We start from the raw sequence: 12,730 nt of genomic DNA, 5'->3' as shown, positions 1-12,730 counted from the left end.
GCTCCTGTACTAGAACTGACTTGTACAGTGTAGGCCTGGACAGTCAATCACAATGTGATAAAACTCAGAAACACAGAGTATTTAATGAAGTTTATTAAAGCTAGAATGAATGACACCAAGCTAACCTAGTATTTCTACCACCATCATTATAAAAGAAATGCAGAAGGAAGCAGAGAGAGGGAGAGAGCTTCACAAAAAGGAATTTAACAGAAAATATTATGGGCCAAATCTACTCCCCACAAACATGCTTCTAGCCCATAGAACTTGGCATGGAGCCACCATGATGTACACCCTCTGAACATCCTCTGAAACTGCAGGAACTATAGGACTTAAAGCAGACTTCATAAAGAAAAAGAGTGGATTCCAAAGTTATCAAAAACCGGAACCTGTGTGTGAGACAATAATACGTACAAGAAACAGCTCTACATGAACAAGCAGTAGTAAGATTGGGAATTTTGTTCCCAGCATTGTAGGCAAGTCTAAGAACACACCTGACAAAGAGGACCTGTCACAGTAGTTGGATGCAAGACACACAGCCGCAGATACTAACAGAAATGACACTTGGCTTCCAAGAGCATCAGCTAAGAATTCAGACCTTGAAATATTTATGCATTGGCTGGATACAGGAGCAGACACTTAAATCACAAGTTTCAGCTTACCTTGCAATTTTTCTAATTCCAAGCAAAAACACATGAAATGAGATGATAATTTTTATTTTCCAAAAAGATTTTTGATAAGACTTAAAAATTGGGCTCTTAAGAATTTTGCCAATGCAAAGCTGCAAATCCCATGGCTCATCGCTGGGGGAATGATGTTAACAAAAACTAACTTTGAAGTTGCTCACCTCAGTAGTTAGAAATGATAATAAAGATTTGTCTCAAAGACAGCTGAAGCATAGTTCCCTAGGTCACAAAGAGGTAATGAAGCCTGACACCAGAGATGCACTGTGTGTATCCTGTAGCACCAGAGAGAGGCATTCTACATGGCACTATCATGACAACTGCCATTTAGAAAACATTGTAGATTTGTAAAAACTTGCAACTTACATGTCCTCAACAGTAATGTCCTTCAATATTTGGCAGTAATCCACATTCCAAACAGCCTGATCATCCCAGACTTTAGAGGCCAGTAGAATAGCTCCTAAGACTATCCTCTTCCAGTTACTAGGGCAGATGTCAATCTCTGCATAGGTTAAAAGCCTTTCCAAATAAACCTGTTAAAAAAAAAGCAAAACAGTTTTACATGTGGAATCAAGAGTTGGAGCTGATTTCTGATCAAACTCCAGACAAATGTAACTGTGTTATCCCATTATCATTAAGTGTCTAAAAGAAATTACTGGTTATAACTACAGAGGTTGTTTCAAAAATAATGCCTCCTATTTATTTCCATCTACAAAAGATACAAAGGGCACAACAACACTGTTTGATAGAGCAAATTCTCAGCTACAAGACACTATTTTTCAATACAGTCAGCACCATGAGCTATGCGTCTTCTCCAGCAATTAACAGGAGGTAGTGTGCTGTGCTTGTAAAAATCTGCACCAGCAGATGTGACCCAGTGTTGCTACTGCTGAAATGCACCACCCACTGCCTCACTGTGCTCACATCCACTGTTTGGTCTCCATAAATGCTCAGTGAGCACTGACGAATGCCAGTGGGTGGTGTTTTTTCTGCATGGAGGAATTCAGTAACACATCTCTGCTCCATTCACACTTCCCTGTCAGATGCCATTTGGTCAGACTGCCCCTCTGTGGCTCTCTGTCACACACAACATGCAATGGAATATTGGTGGGAAGCTTCAGCCTCTAATGCCATACCACTAAGATTTGCCTCTGATCTCATGGGCCAACAGAATAAAACAGCAGGCATTGCTTTTGGAGCAGTCATTGCATTTACACTTCAGAATCGCAACTTTCAAGAGCAACAGGTTCCTAGTTTTGTTGTTCTGTTACCTAAACCGGTCCCAGTGAAACCTCAGATAACCTGGTGGGTGCAGGAAGCTGTTGTACAGGTCTATGGGCAGCATCAGCCCCTATTTACCAGGGTCTCCCTATGCTTTCTTCCCATCTTTTGCTTGCAGCCTTCGAGAGGACTGAAAGCATTCGTGTAATAACAGAGCCATCTAGTGGGAAAGACCACTTTAAAAAACAACTCCATTTTTAAAAATACTTTAGATGTCAAGATTGCCTGGGACTATCATCTCATTCTGTCAAATTGCTCGCATGTCTTTGGAAAAGCAGAAACTGAGCCTGCTTAATTGCCACACTGTCTTTTGGTAATAGTTCTTTTCTGTTCTTTTCAGATGGTTCTGCAGACAAGCCACAATGAAAAGTGAAGTCTAGTATGCAACAGAGCACAGCTTAAAGAGACCTTCTAATGCAGTGACTGTATAGGCTGTGTTTTTTCCCTTTCCCTTCAGGTATTTATGTGTGTATGTGTGTGTGTGTATACGTGCAGGTATATAAACATATGTGTGTGCATAAAGATCAGTACTTTTTAAATCCATCTCGTTTTTGGAAAGCAAACAACATACTCTGGTGAGATGATTTTCTCTTACTACTATTCTCAATTTCCACGCACCTCCATGTCACATAGGGAAAATGGTCCAAAAAGAAAAAAAAAAAAGAGAGAGAAAAAGAGAGCAGATAGAAAGGTGTCTGTGACTGAAGGACATAATAATAAGAAAAGTTAATCTCCTGGAATTCCTGCACTATTGATTCTCAGCCTTTTAGGGCATGTTATTTGCACTGTTCCAGTTAATACAAATTCAAATGTGCACTCTGTACCACAGAAATAAAACATGACTTTGTGTGTGATCTTAATACATCCCACTGTGTACGGTATCTCATGTTCTGCCTCTCTCAAGCTTCTTCAGTGAGTTATATATATTATGAAATTAATAAATATCTGATTGGACAAGTAATTATTACACATTCAAATACAGGAAAGCTAAGATCCTTTTAAGTTATCCACTTCTGTAACTACTTGGAAATATTTTCTAATGAACTTGTTGTATGGCATCTTCATTATTAACATGGTTTCATGAGTTAGTCTAATATCTCAGTTCAGCCCAGTTCATCCACTGGGGGCAAAGACATCTTCCAAAAGCTTAAGACTCAGTAATCAAACATCTCTTACCAGTGTCACTATTGCACATTCAGCTGTCAGCTGTGCAGCGCTGAAAAGCGTCCGAACAAAGCGGTAGATGTGCTTGTGATCAGGGTCATGCTTGTAGTAGTCATCCGGAACTTCTTCCCGCTGAAATAAAATCCTCTGAATTACTGGAAGTTTGTCTTACTACTAACTGAGAAGAGCAGTAATACACAGTTACTTCTTCTCACCAAGCAGAAGCTTACACAACCTTTCCCATCTAAGTGGCAAAACAAAATCATACACTGAAAGAAACAAATAGCATTGCAATGTTATGAATGTTAGAAATGAACCTAAAAACACAATAGCTTTGGCTGATCTATTTGTTGTCAATGCCATTTGGATATGCAAGGCTAATGGGAAAGAGCATGAAAAGTCTTCACAGGACATTTTCTTGAGAAATTCCAGGAACATAACAAAGGTAACAAACAGCTAGATTCAACTCTGACGTGATGCTAAGCTGCTTCTAAATACAGCAAAGAATACAAGCTTAGAAATACATTAGTCTGTAAAAGCAATGCTAAAATGATTGTTAAGCAATATCAAGGCCCTAAAAAGAAAGATTGTACTCTCTCCAGAAATCTAATAGTGATCTTATAGACCTAAAAACCTGTCAGAAAAAGAGACAAGAGAACAAGAATACTGAAACTGAATCATAGAATTGTTCAGGTTGGAAAAGACCTTAAAGATCATCAAGTCCAACCAGAACCTAACCATACTACCCTAACTCTAACAACCTTCCACTAAATCATGTCCCTGAGCACCATATCCAAATGGTTTTTAAACATATCCAGGGATGGTGACTCAACCACCTCCCTGGGGTGCCTATTCCAATGCTTAACAACCCTTTCTGTAAGTTTTTCCTGATATTGAACCTATACCTCCCCTGGTGCAACTTGAGGCCATTTTCCCTCGTCCTGTCACCAGTGAGAAGAGACCAACCCCATTCTCACTGCAAGCACCTTTCAGACACTGGAAGAGAGCAATAAGGTCTCGCCTCAGCCTCCTCTTCCCCAGACTAAACAGCCCCAGTTCGTTCAGTCTCTCCTCATAGGGCATATTCTCCAAGCCCTTCACAAGCCTTGCTGCCCTTCTTTGGACCTGCTCCAGCACCTCAATGTCCTTTTTGTACTGAGGTGCCCAAAACTGAGCACAGTACTCAACATGAGGCCTCACCAATGCTGAGTACAAGGGGAAGAATTACCTCCCTAGTCCTGCTCACCACAGCATTCCTGATACAAGCCAGGATGCCACTGGCCTTCTTGGCCACCTGGGCACACTGCTGGCTCATGTTCAGCCGACTGTCCATCGGTACACCAAGGTCCCTTTCCATCAGGCAGCTTTCCAGCCACTCCTCCCCAAGCCTGTAGGGTTGTCTGGGGTTGTTGTGACCAAAATGCAGGGCCTGACACTTGGCCCTATTGAAACTCATACAGTTTACCTTGGCCCATCGATCCAGTCTATCCAGGTCCCTCTGTAGTGCCTTTCTCCCCTCCTGCAGATCAAAACTTCCTCCCAACTTCGTGAACTTACTGAGGGTGTATTCAATCCTCTCATCAAGATCATTAATAAAGATGTTAAATAGGAGCCACCCCAGTACCAAGCCCTGGGGGACACTGTTTGTAACCAGCAGCCAACTGGAATCAACTCCATTGACCACAACTCTTGGGGCCTGGCCATCCAGCCAGTGTTTCACCCAGAAGAGTGTAAGCCCATCCACACCATGTGCAGCCAGCTTCTCCATTAGGATGCTGTGGGGGACAGTGTCAAAGGCTTTTCTGAAGTCCAGGTAGACCACATCAACAGCCTTACCTTCATCCACTAAGCAGGTCACCTTGTCATAAGATGAAATCAGGTTTGTCAAATAGGATCTACCATTTGTAAACCCATGCTGACTGGGCCTGATCCCCTGGTTGACCTTTAATTGACCCATAATGGCTCCCAAGATTATCCACTCCATAACCTTCCCTGGCACTGATATGAAACTGATAGGTCTGTAGCTACCGGGATCACCTTTCTGGACAAAACTGACCACAAAAGTTGATCAGCCAAAATTGACCTGCACATGAAAGTGCATTTTTGCTGACTGAAAGTGGGGAGGAAAAGACTGAGAACATTATTTGTGATTAAGTCCTGTGATGCTACTAACACAAAAGTTCGTTACTTCTGCAGTGAGGCACAACAGAGCCAAGACAGTTACCTGGATTTGGACTTCCTTGTGACCGAATCTTTAGAGGACAACATGTGCAGTTAATTATTAAAGGACCAATGGGTACTAGGCCCCAAACCCTACTGCTGTAGACACTGTAATTATTACTTTTCCCCTCATAAGCATGATGCATGATCTTTACTGTATTTCTGTCTGTATACTGAACTATGATAGAAGAAGCCTTTAACTGTTCCCTAAAGGATACAGGGATTTCCCTTTATTCATACTCACTAAATAGGAGGTAAGCAATAGATCATAAGATGTTAAATAAATGCTAAATAGAGGAAATAGACTGTCTGAACAATGATATGAGATCATCTTCCATAAGCAGTTCTCAAAGCAAATCAGCTGATACAGGCAGATACAACAGTTTGGGACCAGACATTTCTGCTGAAGTGCAACAGTGTACAAGAAACCTTCCATAAAGTTAAGCTCTTCTCCTGAAGTTCATTACTTTCATTAGGTTACATTTATTATATATAATTCCTTACACAACGGGTCCTGTTTATGGATGAACCTCTATCAAAACTTGAAACATATAATTGTTTATAAACAACTGCTTATTAACAAGTGAAGAAGGTGAGCTAAGTCAAGCTGCTTTCTAAGTCAGAGAACAAACAATTTTTAAAGCTTTGTCAAATTCATTTCAAGTGATAGACAAAATAAAATAAGCGGTCCTTCAATGCTCACACTGGACACAAGGCATGCACTCCACTCCTGAGCTAACCAGTACTGTCAGGCTTTGCATCCTAGAGACCATCTACAAAGGTCCCAGCACCATATGTGTTAGAATCACATACAGGATGCTCCCAGGTCTTAGTGCAAGCAGCATTACCATGCTGGCTTTGTAATTTTGCCTTTTAAGGCCTACTGTCTTGTACAAATACTGCTTGTAAATACTCCATTTACAATCTAAATGGCTAGGCACATGCCTACTGTATTTTTCCCATACAAATGGAAAAGACTTTTAACCAATTAAAATATTGTTAAAAGAGGAAAACAGACAAGCAGTTTTCATTTGAAATATACATGAGTTAGTATGTGCTTGCTCTAAGTACATCTATTTTTATTTCAGATAATGCATAGAAAAACATATGTTGCACTACTGAGAAAGAGTGGTATAGCTCATACCAGAAATCCACAGGACACCATCTGCACTGTACTTTCTATATAAAGATGTAATTTTAAATAATTTGCTTCTGATCTGGTGCTAATACATTTTTGTAACTTCTACAAATCAAGATAAAAAAAAAATACTTACTGTGAGAGGATGAGATTTTTCATCAAAAATATCCAATGATCTGTCTGAATCTCTGCAAAGCAAAGATCTGTTTTAACACCAGGACTTCATTGGTAATGCTATGCTCCATTAAAAAATATTATCCACTGAAGAATAAAGGAACAATTTTTATACTTCAGCTTTTCCTAGAACAACAGATAAAGCTATATTGCATTTTTTGTAAAGCATTTAATGATGAGATCTTACAACCAAATATTTAACAAGATAAACAATGAACCCATGTTCTCGCCAGGAAGTCCAACCAAATTTCCAAATACAGAACCATTGTTTATATTACACTCAGTGCACTTCTCCGTTAGAATGTGACACCATCTCATTCATGGCATTTATTATTTTAGAAAGGCAGCTGCAATTTTGAAACGTGTGCTGTAATTAGCTGTAATGGCAGTGGTTATTTGTACATAGAACATGGTGTTCCTTCAAACATCAAAACTAATCTGTCCCTCTGTACTCAGGAAAAGCAAAACCAAATCTAAAGGCTGATTTGCAGTGAGTTAAGCGTACCTCCCCTCACTCTCTCTGCTTTGATATCTTATGCTTCGCTGTTGAAGAAGCACGTGCCTTTGGACGGGCATTTCACTGACCATTATGTATCAGCTCAAGAAGGGTACAAAGAGAAGGCAGATACATCATCAAGTTTCCAGATTTTTTCAACTCCCTTAAGCTACAACTAGTTGTTACTGAAACACCATGGCTATAACCCTGGCTCAAAAATAAAATTGATAAGTTTCAGAATAAAACAATCCTGGAGTTTACTCACCTGTTCTTTATATGGTAGAATATTGCTAATGTTACGCTAAAAAGAAAAAGAGAAAAAAAGACTTAAAGCATATTCTGTGCAGACTATTCCACTGCAGAAGCTGTTGTTCAGGGCAAACTGTTCAAAATCTATTAAGTCTTCTCATGTTCCCAAGTACCCCATGCCACATTTCTGTTCTTCACCTGCCTGAACAGAATCTACCCAAATCAGATTTGCTAGCCAAACTGCTTTTAAATGTGGTACAGACATTTGTGCCATGAAAGAATTACACCAAATTTAAGCACATACCTTCACTGTGATTAAGTGATATTTATTAAAAACACAGACTGTTCACAACTTAAGTATGGTAACAGTTCTATTTAAGGCTACATAAATCCTTGTAGAGACTCTGCTGGTATTTTAACTTTGCATCTCTTGCTATGTAGTTTAGGATACATCTAAGTCTAAAAACAGAGCAAAATAAAGAATGCCAGCATAATCCAAGGAGGATTCAGTCTGTGCTGAGTCAACTCAGACAATAAAGCTGACACTCATCTAATGAGGCCAGATTTCCTATTTTTGTAGTGACAACAAGAATACTGCCATCAAAGAAAGCTATCATGGGCAAGCACTGATCTATTGCCAGCTATGCAAGGCTTAAAAATGGCAATGGCACCAAAGGACAAGTGACGTGCTTAATACCTGTTTGAAATCAATTTGAAAGCAGCAAATCATCTTAGTATTTCCAATCTCTATTGAACTGTTAAGACAGTAAAGCTTTCTGGGCCTGAAGCTGCTGTTCTTCCTTTCACTTGGAGTACTTCTCATTTCTCACCTGGTATAGTTTACGTGAAAAGAACAGTTTCTGTAGTATCCAACAGATAAAACAGTCATTTCCATTGGAGAACCAAGAAGACTAAATAATTATCTTAACTACCCGAAGTAACAAACACACCAGGAAAACGTAGGCAGGCTGGAAGTAAAACCAAAGCCAGCAACCTACCTTTATACACAACTAGAGGGCAGACTAACACCACTGGCAAGCAGCAAACAGTCCTATAAACTTTTCCTGAGACTTCCTACAAAATCCATTTCAAGTTTTCCCAGATCTACAATTTGATCACTGAACTCCTTCCAGTACATACTTTAGAACCCCAAATGCCGACACATTTCTGCACTGGTTCTGGTTCTCAAGTGTATGATGACTCATCTGAAATACACATTAGCCCTGTAGCTTTAAAAAAAAACAACAACCACCCTGCTTCAGTAGGGTACCCCTTCCACAACTAACCTAAACAAGCAAAGCTGTGTTCCTATTGCTCAGCTGTATGGCTAGCTTTGAAACAGACAATGCCACAAAATCCCAAACAGATGTTGCTTATTCCCTGTCGATAACAAATGGTTCTTACCACTTTATTGTGCTTCTAAGATTAGGTTGACTGACTGTACTGTCATCTATAAATATTGTTGAGCATGAGCTGTATTTTTTTGTAAGCTGTCCTGGAGAAACCTAAGGGAGAAGAACAGGAAAGAAATTCATGAAGATTGATTATGTAAGCTTGGTTTACCACACTGAATACTGGCTTTAAAGCTCAAGTAGCTACTGACATCTTTGAAGATGACTGCTCCTGATGTGCATGTTACCTCATAGCCATCAGGTTGCTTAGAACACCCTTTGTATAACATAGGCTTATAAGCCATCTCTTGCAATGCACAACACATTTTCAGATGATTACTTTCCAGCAGAAATAGCTGCAGCTAAAGCAGCAAGTCCTTCTTAGCTCTCCTCTACTCCGTTCTTGTCAGATCTGAGGTCTCCGTCTTTCCTCTCCATTATGTATTTTCTTATAATTCCCTCTATCTCCACTTTCTCCTTTCATCATACCATACCCTACACCTTTAAGTTTTCTGGTTATCCAGCATCTCTCCCAGCATCTCTCCCTGTAAAAACAATTTTGCTTTTGGGGCTGTGTTTTATTCCATTTTAGAAAACAATAAACCTTTTCTTAACGCTGCTCTCTTCAATCATGTCTTGCTAAGCACCTGGAGTCTGGAAATAAAGACTATCATGTTCCATCACCTATACTAATGCATAGATTTAATACTTGAAGAAATTTTCCTACCTTACTGTAACACTAACTCAGGCTTCCTAAGCAGTTTTAGCCTGGAACTCAGGCTAGAACACTGTAACCGAGGGAAAAGCTTTAATCTAGCAATTGAAGATTAATTGGTTTTGCCATCATCGTTTTAAATGCCCTGTCTAAAAACTTGAAGAACTTCCATATGAAAAGGCTGACACCCTTCAAAGCATAATGGCTGCCTGGGAGCATCTCCCACTCCAATGGAAGTCTGCCAGCAAAAATGAACCAATCACAGTTTACCTTGGTGCTGGGAGACTGAAGCTGGAGTTGTAAGGGAAAAAGGTGAAGGAGGACACAACCTCACCGTTGTACTTAATACAATACTCTTGAAATAGTGTTATCTTACCAGTAACTTATCAGTAGACACTTCTGCTTGGCAATGCTTTTAAACTTTGTTTAGTAACTTTCACTCAGCCTTACTAGTCAAAAATGTTTGTATCCACTTATTAATGACATTCCATCTTTTATATCTTTTTAAATTGAGTCGAAGAAAAATGTCTAATGTGTGCAGAAGAAGCTTGGAGCACGTGTTCAGCTACTGGTTTATCATCTGTTCATGCTAATGATATCATTTATTCATTATTCTCTTAATGCTGAACACATTTCTTACAATAAGCCTTGCAGCGATGCTCAAAGAGCAAGTTGTTTAAGACTTGTCATCTCAGCTAAGAAATTAATTCAGTTTTATTCCTGTTTCAAATACTAACAGGCAGTTTGACTTTATTTTATTCTATACTGTTTCAGAATGCTTGGGAATGATATGACAGAATCCATTATTATTCATTCTTTGCCATCAGCCACTCTATGCACTATAGTTCTATGCCTGTTTATTTTTTTTAAAGACAGGCAAAGGCAATTCAGTTTTATCTTGCTAACAAGGATTTAGAATGAATGCAGGACTACATATGTACAACCACTACAGCTGTTTCTGGAATTTGTCTTTATCTCATGTACTCATATTACCTAAATGGCACACTCTCTGAGTTTTACTCACATGGTTGATGTGGTTACTCTTCCTCTTCTCTCGCACTAGAAAAATGGAGAAAGAATATCAACTGAAAAGTTTCTAAAATGTAATCCTGATGCATTCAATAACGTCATTCTATTAATCTAGTCTTCTCAAGTACGTGAGCATTAAAAGTTTCTAATTTCACTGCTGGGTCTCTGGAGGAGTGAATTTTTAACAAAAATGCTAAGTTTTATCAAGCTGATAAATGATGTACTACTTCCAGCTATCCACACGTATGCTCTGGAAAACTACCCGCTGCACTAAGAGGAAAGCATCTCAGCACTGAAAAAGATATTACACATCATGGGAAAACCGGATTACAGATAGTTTGAATAGACAGTGTCTAATGGCAAACAGCACTTAGCAAACAGAAGTGAAAGCATCACACTGTGACTCTGCCAGAGACACACAAAGAAAGTGAAATGCCCAGCGTTATATATGTGCTCTCTCCTATTAGACAGCATAAGGTAAAATGGTGTTTCACTACAAGAAGATGCAGGAACAAGCAGTATTATCAGGTAATTCAACCCCTTTATCTGACCACCCCAAATTGTGTCAGACTTCCTAAAAAAAAAGAGACGAGGGTTAACTTTCAGCTGCTGTAAGAGCATCAGAGAAGCAAAACAGTGCTGTTAAAGGAGAGCTCAGAGTTTCATGCTAAAGGAGAGGCATGTAGTTTGAGGAGTGCAACAAGCTGTACGTGTGACCAGTCTGGGCAGATGACAGACCCTTTCCACAAAGGACTCACCCATAGGCAGGGCACATTCTCACACATTAGAAGCCACCCCAGAAGAGACCTGCACTTCTTTTGTACCATCTCCTCTGGGGAATCACACCACTGCCCCTGTCCTCTGCTCAGAGATTACCTGGGTGCTGCAGAGCTGATACAAGTGATGATTTCACCACTCGCAATATTAGCAGCACTGAAGTGACAGACTGCCCTGTGGGGAAGCTCCTACAAGGTAGAAGATTCTGTGGCTTTCCATCACCCCAAGTGCAACACTAGCTTAGAAAAAAAGCTTCAAAACAAGAATTAACTAAAAAAGGCACAGAAGCATTATCTTAAGCTCCTTTTTTGTTGCAGCTTCAAGTCCTAGTATTGTCGGAATTATTTTTTATTTATGCAATATGAAGTCACCTCTACTAATAGAAGTATTTTGAGTATGTAGCTATGGTAATTGACTTTCTGATTTAAATAAGGGCTCTGCAAAGAAACTGAAAATCCCAATACATCCATGTAATTAAAACAGGATTCAAGAATAATTATGCTGCTGAAGCTATTCATATAGCTTCAAACAATCCATGCAGAAGCAATTGATTAGGACTGATGGCTTAGGCTTACAATTCCCCCCCTCCCTTTTTTTTTTAAACTTAAAATTATTTTTTTAAATTTTAACTTAAAAAAAAAATGTTTTTAAGAATCCTCAGACATAAAAGCAAAAATGAAACAAAAACCCCCAACATTACTGCACGAAGCTTGAGTTCCATTTGTGAAGCACAAACACCTTGCTCGGAAATCTCCTGATATTTAAGTCTTTATAATCACAAGTGTTTTTAAGCATTACATAAAGAGCCTGCAATGCATTTCTGTGCTAACATGGAAATTATTAATCCCTATGCCTTGAAAAAATTAAATTAATTCAAATGTTCTCATGGTACGTAAATAAAACAGGCAATTTTTTTTCTGTTTTCCTCCCCGCTTTTTAATTGGAAAAAACCTTTGCTTACCATCTGTTTGAGACTTGCTCAGGAAAATTGTGCTTGCTCTGGGATGATCAGACGGATTGGATTCCAAGGCTAAATCTGAAAGAGAAAGCACAGAAAAGGAGAGGCCATCAACAGAGGACTAAGATTACTGCAAGGTTCTCACCCAGCCTTAAAATGCTCGAGTGCAGTGATGGAATCAAGATCAGAATCACACAAAATGAGCTCTCTCAAGCAAAATCTCTCTTTTGCCAAGATAAACAAGAATCTGGCATTTTCCTCTCAGAAAAAAGCCTGTGGACTCATTCCTACCACCACGCTGCTCTCTGAAGTAGCACACGGTGTCCATCAGAACCAAGGCAGGGCAGGCAGCTGGAAGCAGAGCCTGGGCTCATACCAGGCAGAAAACCAGAACCTCACTGAGGCCTGAATTTACGGAAATGGACACTGAAAGCCTTACTCTCCCTCTGTGCTTTATG

At 39.5% G+C, this 12,730-nt stretch overlaps 1 protein-coding gene across 1 annotated transcript in view; it reads right to left on the bottom strand.

The window, feature by feature from the left end:
- Positions 1-12,730, bottom strand: part of CCNYL1 (cyclin Y like 1) — a 33,092-nt gene that overhangs the window by 6,325 nt on the left and 14,037 nt on the right. The window contains exons 2-8 of the mRNA XM_031601257.2: positions 12,276-12,350; positions 10,533-10,567; positions 8,807-8,907; positions 7,419-7,454; positions 6,620-6,671; positions 3,138-3,257; positions 1,047-1,213 (exon numbers count right to left, since the gene is read on the bottom strand). Of these exons, the coding sequence (XP_031457117.2) occupies positions 1,047-1,213; positions 3,138-3,257; positions 6,620-6,671; positions 7,419-7,454; positions 8,807-8,907; positions 10,533-10,567; positions 12,276-12,350 (586 nt within the window). The remainder of the gene's footprint in view (positions 1-1,046; positions 1,214-3,137; positions 3,258-6,619; positions 6,672-7,418; positions 7,455-8,806; positions 8,908-10,532; positions 10,568-12,275; positions 12,351-12,730) is intronic.

This window comes from Phasianus colchicus, chromosome 7 (assembly GCF_987193195.1).
Source record: "Phasianus colchicus chromosome 7, bPhaCol1.hap1.1, whole genome shotgun sequence".
Classification (NCBI taxonomy): Eukaryota; Metazoa; Chordata; class Aves; order Galliformes; family Phasianidae; genus Phasianus; species Phasianus colchicus.
The sequence above is the reverse complement of the archived record's forward strand: the minus strand, read 5'-3'. Positions and strand labels throughout refer to the sequence as shown.